The 24,649-nt window shown below is 40.4% G+C and overlaps 1 protein-coding gene across 4 annotated transcripts in view; it reads left to right on the top strand.

The window, feature by feature from the left end:
• The first annotated feature begins 2,203 nt into the window (after window positions 1–2,203).
• The window catches only part of rubcn (rubicon autophagy regulator), a 63,432-nt gene continuing 40,986 nt past the window's right edge, over window positions 2,204–24,649 (top strand). For 3 of the 4 annotated variants that reach the window (XM_048604794.1, XM_048604792.1, XM_048604791.1), the window contains exons 1-7: window positions 2,204–2,367; window positions 8,713–8,866; window positions 11,768–11,851; window positions 13,627–13,774; window positions 14,840–14,946; window positions 19,071–19,230; window positions 20,831–21,361. In XM_048604794.1, the coding sequence (XP_048460751.1) occupies window positions 2,219–2,367; window positions 8,713–8,866; window positions 11,768–11,851; window positions 13,627–13,774; window positions 14,840–14,946; window positions 19,071–19,230; window positions 20,831–21,361 (1,333 nt within the window). In that variant the 5' untranslated portion in view covers window positions 2,204–2,218. Of the gene's footprint in view, window positions 2,368–2,399; window positions 2,862–8,712; window positions 8,867–11,767; window positions 11,852–13,626; window positions 13,775–14,839; window positions 14,947–19,070; window positions 19,231–20,830; window positions 21,362–24,649 lie in introns of those variants that run through there. The other variant, XM_048604793.1, reaches the window with a different exon arrangement.

Raw genomic sequence — 24,649 nt, 5'->3', positions numbered from 1 at the left:
AGGATGTTGACCAACGAGGGGAGGGGAATATGTGTCTGGTGGTGGCATCCTTCCAGAATAGGCAAAAGTGGCAGCTCTTGATCCTTTAGATGTGGAGTCTGATGGTAGTATCCCACTGAGTGAGGCATAAATGCCACCTTTTACCAGCTGCTTCTTGTTCTGAAGAAGGATCACTGGACTCCAAATGTTTACTCTGTTTCTCTCCACAGATGTTGCCAGAGTTTCTCCAGCAACTTCTGTTTACACTTGCTTTAGATCTCCAGCATCTGCAACTGTTTTAGTCTATTCGATGGGTCTTATTGTTCAAAGTCCAAAATAGAGAAAGGATAACATTAGCCATTTTGGGAATTTGGTTAAGTATTTTTATTTTATGTTGTGACTGGTGGAGTAGTGAAACAAGAATGACAGTGCACTCCTCCCCTCTCTGTCATAACATAAAAGTAGGAGTTTGTCTGTGATATCCAGTGCAGATAATGTTCAACTGGAAGTGGGTAGCAATACAAAGGATGAAAGGAAATACCAGTTTCTTGTGCACTATGTCAAAATAACATAGGCATTTGGTTAGACTTGTCTGAAGATGGTTACTTTTTCTAATCTCCCAGGAATAAATCTTCCAAGTCAAGGTTATTAGAATGGGTGGACAATTTGAACTTAAAATTAAAAGCAAGGGCTGGAAAAGCACAAGTATTTGAGACAGTAGCACGACATTTGAAACTGGAAGAAGGGCAAAGGAAAACATCTAGCAGTTCTGTAGAGTTAATGAGAACTGGTTTGCCGGTGAAAAAAAATTGAATAGTAAGTAGAATTAGAAATGAAGGATATTTTGAATTTTTAAGGAAAGGAAAGTACATTTCAGAGAAGTTAAAAAGTTAGTCATGGAATTTAACATGAGGAAAAAAGATATTGTTTGAAACTCAAGAATATAGACCCAGTTTCCACAATCTCTCATAAGGCAATCCACTATTCCAAAGATTAATCTGGCAAACCTTCGTTGCACTCCATTTATGGTAAGTATATATTTCCTTGGTTAAATTGACCAAAATGGTATATCATAGTCCAAGTGAGGTCTCACAAAGGTTCTGTACAGCAAGATATCTTTTCTTCTATACATAAATTTGCTTGAAATAAAGACTGCCCTACAATTTGCCTCCATAATTATGTGCGCACCTGCATGCTAGATTTTAGTGACTCAAGGAAAAGGACACCCAGATCCTTTTGCACAGCACTTTCCAACCTCTCACCATTTAAAAACAATTCTGCCTTCTTTTTCTGCCAACGTTAATAAGTTACATTCCACCTGTTCTGCAGTCGGCCTAAGACAGACATGTTACCCACTGTACAAGTAAGCCCTCTGCTTCGGCAGTGTTACAGACCTCAGAGCTCAACTTCAACAATTTCACTTATTCCATTTTGATTACACCCTTACACAGGGGACAGCTGAACTGGATAGTATTTTATGTTCTATAAATTCATAGAATCCCTACAGTGTAGAAACAGGCCCTATGGCCCAACAAATCCACACCAAACCTCAGACCATCCCACCCAGGCTCATCCCCCATAACCTACCTAATCTACACATCCTCGAACACTACGGGCAATTTAACATGGCCAATCCACTTAAGCCTGCACATCTTTGGACCGTAGGAGGAAACCCACACAGACATGAGAAGAATGTGCAAACTGCACACAATCACCTGAGGGTGAAATCGAACCCAGGTCCCTGGTGCTGTGAGGCAGCAGTGCTACCCACTGAGCCACACCATTCTGGCATTTGATGGCAAAAATATGTAAGAACTACGGTAAGTTTGGATTTGACCTTTAATGACTGGACTATTTCACACAAGGGATAGTTCTAGAATTCTCCCCTACTCAAGGTTGTGCACGGTAGCTAATCGAAAATTTCAAACCTTAGAGCGATAGCCTTGAACTATCAAAAACATCAGTCAAGTACTAAAGGTGGATAAAATCAGTTAAAGATGAGCCATAATTTAATTGCATGATGCAGCACGTTCTTTCGGTTGAATGATTTTGCATTCTTCAGTTTGCCAACCAAGACATCTGGTTCAAGAGTTTTTAGCCCTCGATTTACTAATGGTCTCATGCAGTTAAAATTGAGTGATGCACAGTTTATAGCCTGCGGCTCAATGAATCTTTAAACCTGTCTATTAACGGCGTCCATATTAGCCCCGACAGATACGAATGGCACACTTCATACAGCATGTTGGCCATGTTTGTGTCCGGAAGCCGGTGTCTAAAACACAGCGAAACAGCTTCGCGCCGGTGGAAGGGAGAGGCGGGGCAGTTGCTGAGGCCGGCTGGTTGGTATCCAGAGGAGTTACCATGTGAGAGATTGGGCTTAAAAGCAAGGTACGCGTATCGGGGGACGGTATTGGCTGGTGTCCGGCAGGGGTCGGGGTGAGGTAGTGGCTGGTGTCCGGGATGGGACGAGTTCAGGGTGAGGTAGTGGCTGGTGTCCGGTAGAGGTTCGGAGGTGAGGTACCGGCCACGATAGGGTGGAGGCGGTATTTTGTGTGAGTGCGGGAGGTGGGGCCTGGTACGAACCGCTTTCCGGGTCCGTTACTAGGACGGTTCGGAACGTGATATCACGTGGTGTGAAGGAGGGCGGAGGCGCGAGAGGGAGCGGCCGTGGGGAAGGAGCCTGTGGGTCGGTGGTTGCGACATTGAGAGCTTCGGGATGCGGTTCTGATGAGCTGTGACGGAATTTGAGAAGCCGCGGCGCAGAGAATCGGCATCTCCGAGAATACCCAGAGAGTCGTCGCGGCTGGTGGTGACATGTTGTCGACATGGAGAGAGAATAACTGGCACCAGGACATGGAGAGCGCGGAGGAGGCGGAGTGCAGGTAACAGCCTGACTCTGCTGTGGCGAAGCATCTCAGTGTCCCCGACTTGAGTTTCTTGTTAACCGGCAGCTCCTGACTTGTGTTTGGGGCGGGGCTAACCTCTTCCTCTTTGACGACAACAAATCTTGTACAGGACTCGGTGATACACTGTAGAAGACTGCCCAGTTAATAATTACAATTTATTTAAAAACTTACTAATAATGATGGGGTGGAGGCTGCTGTAACGATAGGTGTTTCTGAAACGCATTGCTAGGCTGTTGAAAGAATATGTCAGTTGTCTTAATGGACAAATCCACAGCACATTAGTGACTGAGCTGCAAAGTGAGACTGAGTTTTTACATGTTGTGAGACTTGTGTGAATGAACGTGAAGATATTTTAATTTTTAAGTGCTAGGTCAGTGAAGAATTTTGCTGTACATGCATAGTAAAAGCTGAAGGCATAAAGGCAGATAGATGTCTGTGATTTGAATCCTTTAAATTAGTTGATCTGTATTAAGGACAGATGAATGTTTTTTCATTTGGTTGATGGCAGGGGTACGCTAATGAGGTTGCTACAGCTCACCATTTTGCAGTCATGTTGCAACTCAAAACATGTATTTTGGATGTGTTTAATTTGCAAAATGAATGGTGACCTCCAAGGAAACTGCATTTTCATTTTCAGCACTGATCCCTTTACCTGTATTCGAGTTGTGTGCTTTTTTTTAATTAACTTGTGAGATGTGGACATCGCTGGCTGGCCGGCCAGCATTTATTATCCACTTCTAGTTGCCCTTGAAGGTGGTGATAAGCTGCCTCTTGAACTGTTGCAGCCCATGTGCTGTTGGATGACCTACAATGCCATTAGGGAGGGAATTCTAGGATTTTTCTCCCAGTGACACTTAAGGAACACTGAAAAATTTCCAAATCAGAAAATTACAGCACAGGAACAGGCCCTTCAGCCCTCCAAGCCTATGCCGATCCAGATCCTCTATCTAAACCTGTCACCTATTTTCCAAGGAGCTGTATCCTTCTGCTCCCTGCTCATTCATGTATCTGTCCAGATACATCTTAAATGACGCTAATGTGCCTGCCTCTACCACCTCTGCTGGCAACGCGTTCCAGTCATCCACCACCCTCTGCGTAAAGAACTTTCCATGCATATCTCCCTTAAACTTTTCCCCTCTCACCTTGAAATTGTGAACCCTAGTAATTGAGTTCCCCACTCTGGGGAAAAAGCTTCTTGCTATCCACCCTGTCTATACCTCATGATTTTGTAGACCTCAATCAGGTCCCCCCTCAACCTCTGTCTTTCTAATGTAAATAACCCTAATCTACTCAACCTCTCTTCATAGCTAGCACCCTCCATACTAGGCAACATCCTGGTGAACCTCCTCCACGCCCTCTCCAAAGCATCCACATCCTTTTGGTAATGTTGCGACCAGAACTGTATGCAGTATTCCAAATGTGGTCGAACCAAAGTCCTATACAACTGTAACATGACCTGCCAACTCTTGTACTCAATAGCCCATCCGATGAATAAAATCACCAATGAACGGTGAGTGGCTTGGCGAGGAACATGCAGGCTCTACTTCTGCCCTGAGAAGGACAATATCTTGCACCATATGTGGCAGTTGTTTTCCTCTTGAACAGGTTTTCTTGCTTTAAGTGTGATTGTTGGTATTAGTATGCTGCTGTAAATGAAATGTTGATTTGGGTTGGAATGGAATAATTCATGAGTATGAATTAAATATTTTCAGTTTTCTGCACCAGTTCTATGGACAGTTTTAATTTAAAATTCTATTTTGAATTGAGCAAATTTGTAGTGCTGAATTAGTCATAGTACAATGCGTAGACTAATGATGATAAAAACTGTAATAAGACTGCCCTTTTTAGTAATAAGATATTTACAGCCAGTGAATTTTGGTCTAGTTTGCACTTCATTTGGATTTACTTTCTAGTGGCGAAAGTGTTTTGCCCACTTTATTTGTTTCCAGTTTCTCTTCTGTTGTTTCTTTAGTTATTTTCAGGTCCAGTTGACAGAAGATACAGAATTTATCCCAGTCTCCTTATTTAGTTTTGCAACTGCATTATCCTGTCTCTGGCAGTATGATTTTTTTCCCTCTTACGTTAGCACCTAAATATTGTTGGAGGATCATGGAGAGGAACCCCACATTTCCAGCACTTTGTGAAGCTAGCGTGTTCTAATTCTTTACTTTGGTGCATGTCACCTTATTTGTCACAACTGATGTTGCTCTGTTCTGGAAATAACAAGTGGTGGAGATCATGGCAGGTCAGGCAGCATGGAGTCATCTAGACTCGCAACGTCCGCTTGTTTTCTCTCCATGGATGCTGCCTGACCTGCGGTGATCTCCACTACGTATTTGTTTTCAGTACAGATTCCAGCATCTGCACTAATGTGTTCTTATGTGCTGTTCTTTTGAGTCCTTTCAAGTCCTACCTTGTCTACCCTGTTCCTGTCAGCTAAGTGCAGTCTATTTTTATTGAATCATTGTAGTTGTCCAGATATCTTCCCTTGATTTTTTTGCCTCTTATTAAGTAGCCTTTTTTTTTTAAAGAAAGGGCAGAACAGCATATTTGGACATCTTTGTATAAAATGTGATCTAGTAACTTTGAGTTTGTGACCAACGTTTTTTTGCAATGCTAATTTCATTCTGATTTACCTTTTATATTTCCTGTGGTTATTTTTTCCAGCTGAAGCATGTGTTAGTCTTAAAATAAAATAATTTGTATAGCTAGCTTAAAGGCATGCACATTATTGTCATGTTCTTAAATGGCTGACTGCTTCCCTGGTACTGTTTTTTTTCAGAGCTTGAACTTATTGAGGCCAGAGTGGCTCAGAACCACTCAGTCCTTGTATAATCAGCAGCTGTTTCTGTTGCTTGTATTGCTGATTTCCCCAGTTGCTTGCATGATTGGTCACACTTCCTTATTATACAGTAAGGTATTAGTAAGAATTCAGTTTTTGCATGCTGTCAAAGCAATCCTCTCCCTTGCGTACATGGTCAGCAGTGTACCCTTGAGTCTAATCTACTTTATTTGCATATTATGTACTGTCACTTAATGATATTGTGCAGAAACAGAAATCAGATTTCCATGTGCGCAGTCAAAGCTGCCTTAACTTTCTACCGTCTCTTAATTTCAAGGTTATCGCTTGATCCTCCATTGTGGGTTGAACATCATTTTGGATGAGCCAAACGACATCTGTTTTGACGAGGGCTTTCACATTTTTTTTCTCTGTAGTATGTTTTCTTTGCATCTACTTTCTTGTCTAATCTTCATCTTTTCAGTTACTGCTGAATCCGTTGATGTAATTGGCTGATGCTGACTTTCTCTTGCACTCTCCTCACAGGTCTCCCTGCTTCCACTCTGAATTGTAATTAATTCAGAGTGTTATAACCTGCATCTATCACTACTGAAATCTTTGTGTTGTGATAATCTCTGTATTTGTGATACTTTCCTGTCTTTCTGTACTCTTTGGATTTTTAATTTAGGAATATTTGCCCTTATTTTTGGAAATCCTTGATAGCCTCATTACCATATGTCAGCATTCAGGCCTATGTTACTGCTTATATACTTCATTCCTCCATCACTTGTGTGCTTTTTCATGCACCAAGGTTATTGTTTTTTGGAATTCTCTTTCAAAATCTTAATGTTCCAGTCTCTATATCTCTGCTTTAAAACTCTTGTTAAAACAAAAGACTGACTGCTGAGAATTATGGACAATACAGTGTGGAGCTGGAGGAACACAGCAGGCCAGGCAGCATCCAGTGTATCATTTTCCACCACGTCAGCTACTTACAACCTGACCCCACGACCAAAGAGAGAGTTCCCTCCCCACCCCTATCTACCCTTCCTAGGGACCGCTCACTCTGCGACTCCCTCGTCAGGCCCACTCTCCCCACTAACCCCACCACACCTGGCACCTTTCCCTGCAACTGCAGGAAGTGCTACACCTCCCTTCCCCCCCCCCCCCCCCCCCCCTCCATTCAAGGCCAAAAGCAAACCTTTCATCTCAGATGGGGGTTAACCTGCACATTCGCCAGCTTGGTCTACTGTATCCGCTGCTCCCGATGTAGCCGCCTCTACATCGTTGAGACCAAGCGTAGACTCTGAGACAGTTTTGTAGAGCATCTGCGCTCTGTTCGCGACAAATGACAATACCTTCCGGTTGCAGACCATTTTAACACCTACTTCCTGGGTGACGTCCATCCTGGGCCACCTCCGGCGCCACAATGACACCCCGTGCAAACTGGAGGAGCAACACCTGATATTCCGCCTCTGGAGCCTACAGCCCGATGGCTTAAACGTGGCATTCACTCGGAACAAAAACAAAGTTACTGGAAAAGCTCAGCAGGTCTGGCAGCATCTGTGAAGAAAAAAAAAAATCAGAGTTTACGTTTTGGGTCTGGTGACCATTCTGAGGAGTGCACACTGGACCCGAAATGTTAACTCTGATTTTTTCCTTCACAAATTATGCCAGACCTGCTGAGCTTTTCCAGCAACTTCTGTTTTTGTTCCTGATTTACAGCATCTGCAGTTCTTTCAGTTTTTATGAAATTCACCAGTTTTAAAATCTCCCCTCTCCCAGCCTCCCTCTCATCCCTGCCACCTTGACCTGACACAATCTGTGCATCTTCTCTCCCACTTATCTGTCCCACTCATCCCACTGACCAATCCCCACCACTCCTGACCTGCACTCAACTATCACCACCCCACCTACCTTACCCAGCCCCCCCTCCTCTCTATTTATTTCCCATCTCCCTATCCCCTCCCCATTTCTGAAGAAGGGCCCTGACCTGAAACATCAACTTTCCTGATTCACTACTGCCTAGCTTTCTGCGTTCCTTCAGTTCCACACTGTGTTGTCTCTGACTCCAGCATCTGCAGTTCTTGCTATCTCATGTTGAGAATTATCTCCTGAATTCATTCCATTCTTTTGATTTCTGTTCAGTTAAGACTTCTGTTGTAATATCTAATTGAGGAATAATAAATCAAATTGTAAGTGTTTTATCATGGTGGAATGCATTTATGTACACAATCTGTCTCCTGGCTTTCATTTGTCGGCTGGCCTGCGACTTGGAACAAATTAGTTGTGCTGGTTCGGCAACTATTCTGGATCAATGAGGTTCATTTTTAGGGACTGATCTTAAGTAAAGGAAAAATGGTCTTCTTGGTTGCCAATTCTCTCAGTCCCGTTTTCAAGATTGGTTTATTTGCCTTTTCTTGATGGTACAAATCCCTGTCCACAGCATACCCATGAGGTTGTTGACTTGCTCACCGAGCTGGCCCACCGTAGACACGCACGGGAATTCCTTGAGGCACGGTTCTCCACCCATACGTCAATCAACAAATATATAGAATTGGACCCCATATATTAACCTATACAGATCAGAACCAGAAATGACATTACTCTCCATAACAGACTGGACAGTATAAATTCCAAGTGGAGTAGAACAACGTCACTTCATCGGAGGCTCCACTGATGTCACCTAGCATGGTGACAACGTCTGAACAAGAACAAGCCAGCTCGGCGAGCAAGTCAACAACCTCACCCACAACCCGAGCTACAGATCTTTGCCAATACTTTAAACAGCATACCTAACTTTTGGTTATTTGTACTGTTAAGATGGTGCACCATTTACACAAAGCATAAAGGAAGTACTGATTAGTGACTATTAATTGTAGAGCTTAAATTACTTGTTATTTTGCATAAGGGATACCATTTTTGGTTATAATTGGGAGTGACATTGGAAATGGGTCAAATAACAGCTGAACTTTAAATCGAGTGTACATGAAACATCTGGCTAAACAACCTCTCTTAGATTTGCAGTTTTCTTTTGTTCATCTGCAGACAAGAACAGTGGAAACTTTTGGGAGGCCTGAAGACCACTGTGGAAGGGCTGCTGTCAACAAATAACCCTAATGTCTGGTCTAAGTATGGAGGATTGGAGCGTCTCTGCAAGGATATGAACAAGATTTTGTGTCATGGACTCCTGGAGGATGAGGTCTCTGTTTTTGTAATTCATTTCATTTGGATGGATGGTGCTCCTATTAGAGGTTAATGATCTTATTTGTTGTAGGAAGCAGAACCTGAGCAATTGAATTATCTAGCCATCGTAAACAGTTACGAGTAATCTACGTTACGATGCTCCTTGGTTCATACTTCATATGCCCCCCTGAAATTATTAGACTTGTGAAGGATTTTTGGTTAAAATAATCTTTATATCTGTATTCAAAATCCCATGGAGGAGAAGGAACTGGCATTTTTTGGTATTTTTTTAAATTGTAGATGGGGGAGAGATTGCAACAGATTTTTTTTGGTAATAAATTATGATTCATGCTCCTTTGATCATTTTCTGAATTATGTTTTCTGCTGTTACCAGCATAACATTGCCTTTAATGACTGAAACTTTGATAATTGGATTGCATCTTGTTGCACCATATACCTTTGTCTTGCTGAATTGAATCAGTTTCTGTATGGTTTTAACATTTGTTGGAGTAGGCTTCTGTTAATCGGAAAATCTCCACAAAATTTTGCCTGGGTGACATAAAAGTCTATTAATGACATACTGTGCTGGCTTAATTGAATCTAGTCTGAAACTAGTTTTCTTTAAACTGGTTTGCTTTGGACTATTGCTTTTTTTGCCTTATCTTTATCTTCCCTGTTAAGTCCCCACTCCCTGCCTCCCAAAACACACACACCAAAGTCACCACCACAGAAACTTGAAGATGTGCTTGATTCTCATCCAGAATATGCATTGTGTAAAAGATCTGCTTGAGAGACCTATCAGCTTTTGCTTCAACTGATGTCATTAGTCTCTTTGTGGAGAGATTTCAAACACTTTTTCCTAAATTAGACATAGCTAAAAGGAGACTAGAAACTTATATTTTTCATCTTGCACCCATCTGAATTGGGATGCAAGAAACGGGCTTGGGGAAAGGAGACACCAGATTAGATACAATTTTCATAAGTATTATACTGCAGCTAAGGAGCAAGTTGTTTTGTGACTTTAAGTGTACTAGGAACATAAGGACAGGACTAGCCCATTCATGCTGTCAAGTCTCCTCTGTCATTCAATATAATCATGGCTGATTGAATATTTTAATGCTTTTTACCAGTGTTATCCATATAATCCTATATGCCATTGACCATCAGAAATCTAACAACCTCTAAGCATGCTCACAGACTAATCTTCCACAGCCCTCTGAATTAGAGAATTCCGAAGATTCACCACCTTCTAAGTTTTTTTTTTTTTTTTTTTTTTTTTTTTTTTTTTTTAAAAAAAACAGTTCTCGTAATCTCACGCCTATCTGATACACACCTGAATTTTAAAATATTTCCCCTGGTACTAGACTCCCCAGCCTAGGTAGATGCAAGTAAGATACCTGCATCTACCCTGTCTACCCTCCTAAGTATTTTGTAGGTTTCAATGAGATCACTTCTCATTGTCTGAAATTTTAGAGAATACAGGCCCAGTTTGCCCAATTTCCCTTGCATAAGAGTCCTGCCACTCCAAAAGTAAGCCTGGCGAACCTTTCTGGCAATAATATCTTTGCTGAAGTAAGGAGACCATAACTACACAACTCCAGGTGCAGTTTAACAAGGCTTCTATGTAATTGAAGTACATTTTGCCAGCAATACTAGTTATTCAGGTTGTTTGATTGCACAAGATACTCTGCAAGGGAATGCACATTAAAATACTAATTTAAAAGCCCGACAATTTTGTGGAAGGCTTAAGTTGCAGCTCATAGATGCTGATGGTAACTAGAGCTTCATTTTAAGTCTGTTTGAGCTAATTTTGTTTATCTGATGGTAACTTTTTGACATCAATTGGAGTAGACTTTAACTGGAATCATAATGGTTTAAACCACTACGTTTTGATGAATTATGCTTGTATAAAGGCAAAAGTTTTTTTTTATTAAGCTTAAAATGTTCTTTGCATGTGTAACACAGTGCTGAACAATTTTGGGTTGTGAGTTTGTTCTTTATTGTCAAATGGATTTTTGAGGATCACTAATAATGCTACAGATTTGTCTATGATCTTCCATATGTAGAATTCATAATGCCAGTGAGAGCAGAAGTTTCTTTCCTAATTTTTATGGTGTCAATTGAAAATAGATAGCTATCTTGCATACACTAGCACAAGACAATGATCTAAGGTTTAGATGATGTCCTGAGCCACTAAATTTTGCATCATTTTATTTGAAATTCAGATAACTAGTTCCCATGACTATATTACATGAGTACTACTGCAATACTAAGTGACTCATACTGTAGATGTGGGGATTTTTGCTCACTGTTGAAAATAATATAGGAATAGCTCCTTACTGCAGTACTCAAGCAAGCTATATTTCCTTTCTCTTAATGGGAAGTTCACAAGTTCAACACATCTGCATTGCTCAATTCAGGAACTTGATGGATGTGTGTCAGTCACTCGTCACACATGTAAGGAATCTTTTTCAAAGGAGTTATGGAATCTTTTGCTTTTGTATTGCAGTTTTTTCCACCTTTCGCTGAACTCTTTGCACTTAGTGTGACTATGGAAAGCCAGATGGATTTTACCAGGAAATCAAATAAATCTGACTGTGATCTCGTATATTACAAGAGCAGACAATAGATATGGTTAAAGAAAGATCTTTTGTGGAATGTAACTGCATTCTGTGTTCTAGGTTTATCTGTATTTTGTGCAAGTTGCAAGGTTGTTATTTTCACTTCACTTGGTGTTATTGTTCTTGATTAAGTTTGTCTTTTAAGCCTGTGTACTGAAATAGGAACGAGTTAGCTGCTTTCTTTTGCACTAACGTTTACTGAGACTGAATCAAAGAAGAATTAAAGGTGTAAATTGTTAATACTAGAGAATTAATTACATAAATATTTAATTGTAGTTTTTGTTCTCATTCAATAGGTATATTCACAGCATAAAGATTATTGGCAATTTATAACTGATTGTCACTGGGTCAGCCCTAGCCTTGTTCATCATACTGTGCAGGTAAGGCACGGCGAGATGTATGCTATCACTGTTACAGTGAAACATTTACTGTTTGGTTAATCCTTTGACACTTTTGTATGTAAATAAGATTTCCTTTACTCACATTTTACTGTTTAATGTCTGTGCTGCTTTTTGCAAAGTCTGTAGAATAAAAATTAAGTTCATAGATTTGCATTTAACTCTATTGCCAGTTTTCTTATGCAGTTCCTATGTAGCGTAGGTGATATGGACTATGTATTACTTACGAATCCAATGTGCAGTCTGTAGGTTTGACCAGGTGGTGCAGAGATGTTTTGATATCCAGGAAGAGTTTCTCCTTTTACTCCTGGGAGTCTCCTGCTGCAACCAAGTTAAGAATAATTTGAGTCTGACAGATATACAAGCTATATTTCCTGCCCAATGATCTAGTTTTGAGTGAATTAGTGCCTTGACACTGGAAAAGATGCCTTGAGAGGATGCTGCTGTTTGTAATTGTAATTTATTATTACATGTATTTATGAAAATACCAAAAAATTTGTATAAGTTGCCATAAGCCAGTGCCATTTTAATTACATAAATTATAAAAATAAATCATACAAAGTTAGGACAAATTTCATTTGTTGTTTCATCGATGGCTTCTTGATTTCTGAAGTGGCTACAGTGCGCTGCCACACGCCACATCTGCCAAAGCTGTCCCTGCCCGCAACACCAAGGAAACATGCTGAAGCTGAGCCCACTGCCTCGTTGCTGCCAATACTGTAGCTGCTACCATAGCCAGGAGACTGTCCCAGCTCTTGAGGACCGGGACCCATTTCAACTTTCAAGAACCGATTGTCCAAATTAACTCCTAAGGATCAATTGTCTTTTTTGCCACCAGATTTGGAGGGTCTTTTAAAGGTACTGTTGGCCGTACTTCTGAAGTGCCTGATCTACATTGCACTTTGGAAACGTAGGCATAAGTCTGCAGGGAACACTGTCCAGTAAACCATGGGTTTGCTTTTGTATTTGGAATCTTGCTTCTTAAATAGTCTGTGTCATTTCTTTTGTCTTGTATTACCTGCTCATGGAGTGAGTGACTCCAAACAACTTTGGTTTTAAGTGGGACAAACAATAAAACAGTAATTGGAAAAGCAGTGATGAAGGGAAAACCTGATAGAAGCCAGTTAAAAATACCCTACTTTTTGAGTTTCAGCAAATAAACTACTACCCAACTGACAAATGCATCTATTAAATAAAGTATCCCTCTCTCATTCTTCTTGTTTCTTAATCTGCATTTTATTGTATTTGCACTTTTTTTTGTTCCAGTAGAGATTCCCTTTGTTGAGATGGTAGGCTCTGGCAGTTCTGTTGCACTATTTGAATGTAGACAATTCAAATTTGTTTACCTGTAAGTGAAGACTAATTCAGATCTTTTTCCAGTATAGGAGAAAGTGAAGACTAAATCTGAAGAATGGAAGAGTATTGAGATGTGGAAATAGTAATATTACAAAATGAACAGGAAATCAGAAGGAGAAAAGAGCCTCCTTTCGCTTAGCAGGAAGAGATGGGTGTATGCTTTATTTTGGGTATAACAAGGGTAGAAAGGAATTAGACAGAGGGCAGTGTAAATCCAGAAGTATGAGCTGGGTGATATTGATGTTGAATTTTTAAAACCACTCAAATTACAGGAGAAAGGCCATATCACTGACTACTTCTGCTTTCCTAAACACAGTCAAGGTGTTTGATTTAAGGGCAAAATAAATAGAAGCACACTATCTTGTAATAGGTGAATACATTTTTCTTATTTTTCCCTTTAGATTATGGAGAATGATGCACATTGTGTCCCAAAAAGTAATCCACAGAAAGCCCAGTACTGGCTCCACCACAGCCTTCAGTTCCATTCTCTCTCATCACAGCTAAGGTCATTGCTCAGCAACTGTGAATACACTAGAAAATTTTACAAAGGTGCAGTATAACTTAATGTACTTTAAACTATAATGTGTTGGATTTGAACTTAACATATCTGCATAAGATCCTCAACATGCATAGTTGAATTTGAGGCTTCAGAGTCTCTACTTCTAACGTATGAATTGGATGCATAGGTATAATTATGTGCAGTTGGGAAACAAATATTAATTGTAAAGACAAAAGGCTAATGGTGCAGTTGGGAGCTATAGTATGAGTAATGATAGCAGGAAGTCTTGGTTGAGAAATTGGAACCTTCGAGGCTGCTTTTCAATTTTGGCCCTCAAGTTTTGTTTTCCATACAAATCAAACTTGCGGGCCAATAACTTCCTGAATAACACGCCGTACAAGTACTAGAAATAGTCATTTGGGATCAACTATAATATAAAAGTCTATGGGCTTGCAGTGACATGCACACTGTTAATCAGGTTGCTGGCTATGTACTGGGAGTTCCAAGTTTTAAGGAGAGAAAAATGACCAAACCGTTTCTTGATGACACAGCATATTTCTGTACTTGAGATGCTGATATAACAGAACAAACTTTAGGAGAGAAAATACTGTGGTGTGCAATGGACGTTTGAGCAATAAAGTGATTTGGGTATAAGAAAGTATAATTACTGCTGTCAAATGGCAGAATACTGACCTTACTTCAAGCCAGCAGGAATTGACTTTGTATCAGTTGTATTTTGAGAATACACTTTGGAGCTGCTTTTAAAAATGACTTTTAAAATTCAAGAAGTCTACAAAAAAATGAACAGAACTGTAGTCATGATTTTTCATTATAGGTTGTGAAATAAATGTTCACCATATTAGTTGATTAATGACAAAGCTTGAAGTTTTTTGAGTGTATTAGGTTATTGAATTTAAAAATATATAAAATTTTGACTGTACTCAATTAAAGATAAAATCGCATGAAACAGGACTTAAAACTAAATGTCATCCAAGAAATGAGTTGTTAAACAGATTCTTGTGTAGTGCATACCTGTTGATGGATGTCTTTTTTGCCCTAACTTTCTGCCTTTTGGGGGAATAAAAGAATCATTATAGGCTGTTTATCTCTTACAGATACTGCTTTTCTGTTGAGCAATCCCCATGTGACTGCTATGTTTCAGTGTTTGGAGGCTGTGGAACAGAATAATCCTAAAATGTTAGCTCAGATTGACACATCCGTGGTAAGGCAGGCTTTTTCCTTGGAAAATAATTAATGCGTGCACAGATTATAATGAACTGTCTTAAATGCTCAAACAATATTTCTAAAACAAACTGACTTTGACCCCAGGCTCATTTATTCAGGCCACGAGTGCTGGTTCCATGCTCTAATACTTCATGCTTTTTTAAAAAAAGTTCTGGATTTATTTGATGATGCACCCTCAACCTGCTCTCTTTCTGAAGACATTGAATCGTGTTGGAATAGGTTTTAGCTCTCTGATATCTTGAACAAGTAGTTACTTACCATTTTTCCTGTGAAGCTATTCTATTAATTTCACAGTTGTTGAGATGTTAATGACATAAGGGAAGGTATGTTATTTGAACATCAGAATGCTGTGTGGGTATATCTGTATTAGGTGGCATGCTGAGGAATTTTTAGCCCCTGTGCAGCATAGTGTGTTGAGGCTTTTCAGAGCCTCTGTGTAGCAAATCGTTTTGGCTTTCCTGCCCTCCCCTTATTAATAGAATAATGCTTGTGCAGTATTCCTTGCTCTGTAAAACTTGACTCACTAGCATGCCCTCAGCAGGAAACTAGTGCAGCCTTTCAGTTTAGTAAATGCAGAGGGATGTTGAGGGAGGGGCTACACATGGTGCATAAAGGCAGGAATAAGGATTGTTATTTTCTATACCTTTTGTGGAAAAAAAAAAATCAAACATCATGGAGTATGGTGTTGCTAGCTAGACCAGAATTTATTGCTCTAGAGGAAATGGTAATAAGCTGCTCTGACTGAACCGCTGCAATCCTTGGGGTGTTGGTGGCGCCCACAATACTATTTGGATGGGAGTTATAAGATTTTCACCAAGCAACAATGCAGAAATTGTGATAGAACTCAGTCAGAATGGGGTGTTGTTTGAAGAGGAACTTCCAAGTGGTGGTTCCCTTGCATCTGCTACACTTGTCCTCTCAGTTGTAGAAACACAGGGTTTGGAAAGTACTGTTGGATGAGCCTTGGCAAGTTACTGTAGTGCATTTTGTAGATGGTACACACTGTTATCACTGTGCATTGTTTGCTGTTAGGCAATGTTATGGAGAGTGAAAATAATGAAGTTGTTATTGTTTCTCGAAGAATTTTGGGCCTTATGCACTCCATCTTGTATAATCAGTAGGCCGTATGTAGTATTGAAGTTGAACATTTGCTGGAAAAATAAAACTTAACTGGTGTTTTTCCAGCAACTATTGGGATCTTAAGTTATTGGTTTTACTTGATAATCACTTTCACCCAATAATGCTTGTTAGACCACTACAGTGTTGATTTAACAACTTGATGGAAATACCCTTCTGGAATCCACCTAGCTGTGGATATACTTGGCTGTGTAGCATATTGCTGTGCCTAATTACAAGAATGAGTAAGTTTTGGTTGGAACCCCAATGTACTGTCAGATTTCATTTTTTTGAAAAAATGTACTTCATGATCATGAATTATGTTGCTGTGAACATCAACACGTACGTGGAACATAGAACAGTACAGCACAGGCCCTTCAGCCCACGATGTTGTGCCGGACTTTTACCCTAAACCTAAGGTCTATCTAACCTCCACCGCTACTTTATACTATCATCCATATGCCTATCTAATAGCCGCTTAAATGCCCCTAATGAGGCCGATTCCACACCCCTACCACTCTAAGTAAGGAACCTACCTCTGACCTCTTGCCTATATCTACCTCCTTTCACTTTAAAACTATGCCCCCTCGTAAAAGCTACCTCCACCCTAGGAAAAAGTCTCTGGCTGTCTACTCTATCTATACCTCTGATCATTTTGTAGACCTCTATCAAGTTACCTCTCATCCTTCGTCGTTCTAAAGATAAAAGCCGTAACTGTCTCAACCTTTCCTCATAAGACCTTCCCTCCGTTCCAGGCAACGTCCTGGTAAATCTCCTCTGCACCTTTTCTAATGCTTCCACATCTTTCCTGTAATGAGGTGACCAGAACTGGACACAATACTCCAGATGTGGCCGAACCAGGCTTTTGTATAGCTGGAGCATAACTTCACGGCTCTTAAACTCAATCCCTCTATTAATGAAAGCTAACACACCATACGCCTTCTTAACTCTATCTACCTGGGTGGCAGCTTTCAGGGAACTGTGAACATGAACCCCAAGATCCCTCTGCTCCTCCACACTGCCAAGAATCTTTCCGTTAACCCTGTATTCTGCTTTCAAGTTTGTCCTTCCAAAATGAATCGCCTCCCACTGTTAGTGTACATATTACTGGCTTCGTTCTGTTGATATTTAATGCACTTCTTGTAGATAAGCTGGCTTGCATAATTAAATACTGTAACCAGATCATGAATAATATGCTGTGAGAATCAGAAAGATAGTTGAGTAAGCTGATCTCATCAGGTGATGTCAGTTATTTTTGTGAAGACCATGAAACTGTGAGATATATGAGCAGAATTAGGCAGTTTGGCCCATCATGTCTCCTGTGCTTTTCAATTATGGTAGATACGTTTCTCAATTCTATTCTCTTGCCTTCTCTCTGTAATCCTTCATCCCCTTTATTAGCAACAACCATCTATCTCTGTCTTAAACGTACTGAAAGATTTGGCCTCCACAGCCTTCTGTGGCAATGAGTTCCACAGATTCACCGCTCTCTGACTGAAGAAATTACTCCTCATCTCAGTTCTAAATGGTCATCCCTTCACTAAAGCTGTGCCCTGGAGTCCTAATCTCATCTGTTAGTGGAAACAATTTCTCCATGTCCGCTCTCTCCAGGCCTCTGTTCTGTAAGTTTCAATGAGCTAAAAATACGTGCCCATAGCACCTGAAGTTGCATTTTGGTCTCATTGTGCTGTGTGCAAGAATATTTGGTTAAATTAAAGCAATTTAAAAATTTAGTTCCCAGGTCTGTCTTTTTGAATGTGTTTTCTAAACCTTCAGACCAAAACTGTTCAAACAATGGCCGATTGGTTTTATCGCTGGAATATTAATTCAGAGACCCGGATAATGTTCTGGGCATCCAGGTTTGAATCTTGCCACAGCAGATGGTGGAATTTGAATTCAATAAAAATCCAAAATTAAAAGTCTAACGATGACCATGAATCCATTGATTGTTGGAAAACCCCATTTGGTTCACTGATGTCCTTTTAGGTAAGAAAACTGCCAGACTTGCCTTGTCTGGTCTACCTGTGACTCCAGACCCATAGCAATGTGTTGACTCTTGTTGCCCATCCCTAATTGCTCTCTGGGCAATTAAATGCCGGCATAGCCAGCAATTCCCTCATCCTGTGATTGAATTAAAAAAAAACTCTGAATTAGACCTTAGCAAGTGTATTGTGGACAATTCTGGGCACTAAAAGCTTTAGAGAGCAGAAAGAGAATGTTTAGCAAGGATGAGGAACTTCACTTACTAGTAGTAGTTGAAAAAGATAGCACTGTACTCTGAACAAGAAAGGTCTGATCTGCCAGATATTTTCTACTTAATGAGTGTCTTTGATAGAGTAGATTGTGAAAAAACATTCTCTCTACAGAGAGGATAGTTTTAAAATAGTTGGCAGAACATCTAGCAGGGAGGAGAGAATCTGTTTGGCAGTATGTTGTCAGGATCAGGAACCCTTAACAAAAAGGGTAGAATCTGATTCCATAAATAATTTCTAAATGAATTTTGAAAAGATAAATGATGAAGATATTAAGGATAAGGACCAAAGAGGTAAGAGTGTAGGAATATAAATGGTTGGTCTTTCCAAGTGTTAACACAGACCACAAGCTTCCTGTGCTGTAAGTTTCTGTGAAAATGGATAGAATACAGAGTTCAATTTCCAAAATGTCGTAAATTGGAAATGAGCTTTGTATTTCTTTTAAACCTTTGGCCATACTTATTTATACAGAAGTGTTTTCTGTGAGGATTTGAGCCTCTGACAAACAGGGCCAACTGCAAGGAAGCATGTGGCTAAAATCTACAGTTGATAATGCAGTATATATAAAATTTATTGGTTCCTTTAGATACTGCTTTTGAAAGACAATCATGAATTAGTTTATTTATAACAAAAAAATGAATTGATTGCATTAAACACTTCTTTTAGTTCTGGAAATGTGAAGATGTGCCATAATCTGCCATATTTCTCATCTTAATGTTTTTATAATGTTTAGTTTGCAAGGAAGTGTAACTCCCCGTTACCAATGATGAAAAGCCAAAGTCTGACTGCTCTTCCTGGAACCAAGTGCATGCCCTCTGGAGGGGAATGCCAGACAAGGCATACGACCTCATATAACAACCTCTTGGCTCGTTGTACTAACTTGAATGTTTCAGGTAAGTGAACAGTAATTTTAAATATCTTTTATTTTTAGACTTTTCCCTTCCCTTCCCAGGCTGTTAGTTCTATGAACTTTTGGGGGGGAAAAAAAGACTTGAGCATAGTCTAGAATGCTTCCAGAAAATCAGGTAAAATATTTTCACTATGTCAACTTTTTGAATGTTGTTGATGAGGTAATTATATTCAACAGTCTGAGTTTTCAACTGGTTATTTTGTGCTTGATTTGTTCATTCCCTTGTATGTGTCAGTCTGTAATTCTTGCCAAAATTGTTTTATCTGTCCAGTTAAACAATGTAATCTAATATAGTAATAGAAGTTGTTTTCCTCTAATGTTCTTGAGTTGAGACTGAAGTCATGTTTTTCCAAAATTCTCTGGCTGTGTGAACAGTTAGGAGCAAAAATCTTTGTACTTTATCACAAGTGTAATGTAGGCAAATAATAAACATCATTCATTCAGGCCCTTGATCTGCTTATTGGCTTAGGTGGTGGGTTTCTCTCAATCCTTTCCAACTCTGTCAGCTGGAAGGAGCAGACAGAAAAATGTCAATAAATATGTTGCTAGTAGAGTAAGGGTTTGTATATTGTAATTTGAAGTGACATATAATAATAATAATGGTGATAATGAGTTAGGAAAATGAATTTGGACAAGTCAAAAATAAGCATTCAAGTAAATTCCCCCATTCGCTCACTTTTTGTATGCTTGTCTTATTGAGAAATATGGTCTGGTTCGTTGCAGAGCTTTGTTTTACTCAACAACCATTAATATATAGATCAGACAAATAATTTATTGTCTTTACAATCATGAACTGAACGTAACATAAGCACATAGGAAATAGAAGTAGGCCACTGGCCCATCTAGCCTGCTCCGCCATTCACTAACATGGCTGATCTTTTTGTGGACTCAGCTCCATTTACCCACCCACTCACTCACCATTACCCTTAACCACTCTTCAAAAATCTTTCTTAGCCTTAAAAACATTCAATAAGGTAGCCTTACCTGCTTTGCTGGGCGGGGAATTCCACAGATGCACAACCTTTTGTGTGAAGAAGTTCCTCAACTCAGTCCTAAATCTGCTTCCCCCTTATTTTGAGGTTATGTCCCTTAGTTCTATTTTCACCCACCAGTGGAAACAGCTTCCCTACTTCTATTTTATCTATTCGCTTCATAATTTTTTTTTTATCTCTTAATAAGATACCCCCTCATTCTTCTAAATTTTAATGAGTCGCAGTCTACTCAATCACTCCTCAGGCCAGCCCTCTCAGTTCTGAAATCAACCTAGTGAACTTTCTCTGCACCCCTTCCAGTGACTGTACATGTTTTCTCAAGTAAGGAAACCAGAAGTCTACACAGTATTCCAGGTGAGGCCTCACCAGCACCCTATACGGCTGCAGCATAACCTCCCTATTTTTAAACTCCATTCCTCTAGCAATCAAGGACAATATTCCATTTGTCGTCTTAATTACCTGCTGTACCTGCAAACCAATTTATTGTGATTCGCGCACAACTGTCTATGGTGTAGCCTGTAGTACAGTGCCATAAAATTTGTGAGAAAATGCAATTGCTAATCCTTTCTTTTTTCTTTCCTCATTTAATAGGTGGTGCACCACAGGATTTCATTACTGTCAATAATACTCAGCAAGCGTTAAAGAAGAGGGCTAATTTGACATTTTTTCCCGATTCAACGGATAAACCGGCATTAGATCAGTACTCTGGCGTCCACCAGTTTCGTGACATCACTTCTATGGAGCCATTTTCTCCAGTCAGTGAGACAACTATTAGTACCCCAGTTAGCCATAGTGAGGATTCTTCAGCTGAAGTACAGGATGAGGGATCAAGTGAAATGGATGATGGACCAGAGTATTTGGCTATTGGAAATCTGGGACGGAGGGATCGCAGTTCAAGCCAGTGCAGTAATAGCTCCTCCTCTTGTTCTGGCGGTTCACAGACACTAGTTCCTTCTGCCTGGCAGGTTCCTAAAATCACCGTTAGCTGTAGTGAATCTCTGCTGAATCTTCCGAGACGTTCCAGCTTCTCAGAAACCCAGAATCTGGAACGACAGGCTAGTTTCAAGAAGAGCCATAGCCGATCCCATTCTGATACTGGTATAGCAACAACCAAGACATCCGGTACGGTGAATTTCAATTCAATAGTTTGCATAGATCAAAATTTGTTTGATGCAAGATATGAGTAAAATTTTACATTTGTGCTCAACAAGGAAGTGCAAAATGTAATAATTAGTAAATCTGTTGATGAATCAGGCTGATATAGATGCCTGTAGACCATTTTGGTCTTTGGCCAGTACTTTATCATTTGTTTGAAAGCGGATCATGTTCTGCCTGACATTAAGCCTTTGTATTTATGGACAGTTGAAGAGCGAAGTCAGAGCTATTACTCCTAATTATCTCGTCAATCCAAGTATGCGAGTAGCAGGTGAAAAGAGGACAAGAAAAAGACTGAAATAGCAAGAACTGCAGATACTGGAGTCAGACAATACTGTGTGGTATTGGAGGAACACAGCAGGCTAGGCAGCATCAGAGGAACAGGAAAGCTGACATTTCTGGTCGGGATTTCTGAAGAAGAGTCCCGACCCAAAACATCAGCTTTCCTGTTCTTCTGATGCTGCCTGGCCTGCTGTGTTCCTCTAGCTCCACACTTTATCGCAGGATAAACACCAATAGTTCTTGTGGTTGGTAAGCCTGTCAGCACTTCCTCTGTAAACTGTTTAAAGGTTGTAACTTGAGAAAAGAACCTGAAGCCTGTGGAACCACACCACTGAGAGTTGCTTTCAGAAAAGGGGAATAGCTTTGAAGATGGAAATTACATAAACTTCCAGAGATAAATGTTCAGAACTGATCATACGCTATCACAGTGATCGAATATAGGCTTGTTCACTATGCCAAAAGATGATCGATTTGGAAGATGGTGACAACGAGAAAGAAACACCTGTCAGTTGAAACTTGGTGTCTGTTTGGTGGAGATGTGAAGATTTCTTGCTTGGTTTCATTTTGTTGGGGAGGTGGTGATGCAGCTATGTTAATTGGACTAGTGTTGCAGAGACTAAGGCTAATCCTTGGGTCAGGGATTTGAATCGCACCATGGCAGATAGCTATTACCATTCTGGATTTAAAAGCTGGTCTAATGGTGACCATTAAACAATTGTTAATGGTTCACTAATGTCCTTTTTCAAGCAAGGAAAATCTGCCATCGTGACTTGATCCGGCGTACATGAGACTCCAGATCCACAGCAATGTTATTGACTCTTAAGTACTCTGTGGAATGGCCTGGAAAATCTCTCAGTTGTATCTAACTTTTGACAGTCTGATGAAAGGAATGAAAGTAGGTTGACCACCCAACATTGACAAAGGATTGGAAACAACAATGCCACAAACGGCCTTTTCTACCTTGCAAAGTTTGCGTAATTAATATTTGGGACTTGTGCCAAAATTAGTTCGAGCTGTTCCATTGACTAGTCAAGCCTGACAGTCAATCTGTCAGAATCATACCTTGCATCCAGACACCACCATCACAGCCTTTGGTTATGTTGTGTCTTACTGAGGTGGCAATGCAGAGTTATGCAGTTAGGTAGGGAGTTGATCTGTGAGATCTTGACACATTGATGTCTAATTTCATGGGCTCTAGAGGTCACATTTGTTATAAAGTCAAGCATGGACATAAAACCAATTGTTGATTACCACCAACAATCCCTGCTCCCACGCCCAAAAAAAGCGCAAAACAAATCCACTTTCTAGGTTGGACACAGAGGGTGGCACAGTGACAGAATGGGCTGATTGAGCTGGTTGTGTCCTAACAGACATAGCTATTGATCTATGCCTGCGGAAGGTGATGAGGAAAGCAAAAAAAGGAAAAATATACTTGACCTCACCTTCACCAATCTGCCTGTAACAGACCCATCTGTCCCATGACAGTATTGTTAAGAGTGATTATCATTAGTGTTTGTGGTGCTGAAGCCCTGTATTCTCATTGAGGACACTCCCCACTATCTTGTATGATGCCATCATTGTGCTGAATGGACAAATGTTTAACTGAGTCAGCAACTTGATGAGAATTCATGAAGCACAGTGGGCTTTCAGCAACATAATTATATTCAACCACAATCTGTAACCTCATGGCCTGGCATATTCCCTCATTCTAGCATCAACACCATTCCAGGGGATTAACATTGGTTCACTTAAGAGTTCAGGACATGATGAGGAGCAGTACTGGATGGACCTAAAAATGATATGTCATCCTGGTGAAGCTACAATACAAGACTATTTGCATTTCAGGCCTCCTAAGCAGCACATGAAGAAGACTAAACGATTCCACAACCATTGAACAATTCCAAGTTCCGCAGTCATTATAGAATCCCTTCAATGTGGAAGCAGGCCATTTGGCCCATTGGGTCCACACATACCCTCTGAAGAACATCCCACTCAGACCCATCCCCTATCCTTGTAACCCTGCGTTTCCCATAGCTAATCCATCTAACCTGCATATCCCTGGAGACTGTGGAGCAATTTAGCATGGCCAATCCACCTAACATGCACATCGAAGGACTGTGGAAGGAAACCAGAGCACCTGGAGGAAACCCAAGCAGACATAGAGAATGTGCAAACTGCACAGTCTCTCAAGGGTGGAATCAAACCCGAGTCGTGAGGCAGCAGTGCTAACCGCAGCCACCTTTCTCCTGCCATATGCGGTCAAAACGTAGTGGTGGGTAATTAAATAACTCATTGGAGGAGGCGGCTCCACAAATATCCCCACCCTGAATGATGGGAGAGCACAGCATAATAGTGCAGAAGTCCAGGCTTACCATTTGCATCTCTCTTCATCTAGAAGTGTTAAATGGACATCCATTTCAGCCTCCATTTGCGGTCAGTCCCAAGCACCACAGATGCCAGTGTTCAGCTCCACGTGATATCAAGAAATGAGTGAAGGCACTGGAGAGTGGAAAAGCTATGGGGTTGGGCAGTATCTTAGTCATAGCATTGAAGACTTTTATTCCAGAACTAGTTATCCACTTTCACATTCTAATTCCAACAAGGCTATCTAACTCGGGTGGTTAGTTGCTCAGGTATGTCTTGTTCACAAATGGCAGGACAAATCCAACCTGACAAGTTACTACTCCTCAGTCTACTGTCAGTAGTCAGCAGAGTAATGTAAGGAGTTGTTGACAGCCTTATCAAGTGGCACTTAGTCGACAATAACGCACACTTGATTTGCATTCTGTTAAGTCAATTCATCTGAATTTCTTGGAGACTTAGTCTGAACATGGATCAAAGGAGTGAATTTCAGTGGAGGGATGAATGTGACTGTCAAATTATGATGTCAGGGGCAAACTGTGGCATGAAGCTGCCCTATCAAAAATGGAATCATCGGGAATTGGGAAGAACACTTCTCTAGAGTCATGCCTA

The sequence above is a fragment of the Rhincodon typus genome, chromosome 13, assembly GCF_021869965.1.
Source record: "Rhincodon typus isolate 14 chromosome 13, sRhiTyp1.1, whole genome shotgun sequence".
Taxonomy (NCBI): domain Eukaryota; kingdom Metazoa; phylum Chordata; class Chondrichthyes; order Orectolobiformes; family Rhincodontidae; genus Rhincodon; species Rhincodon typus.
This window is presented reverse-complemented; position numbering and strand designations above follow the sequence as displayed.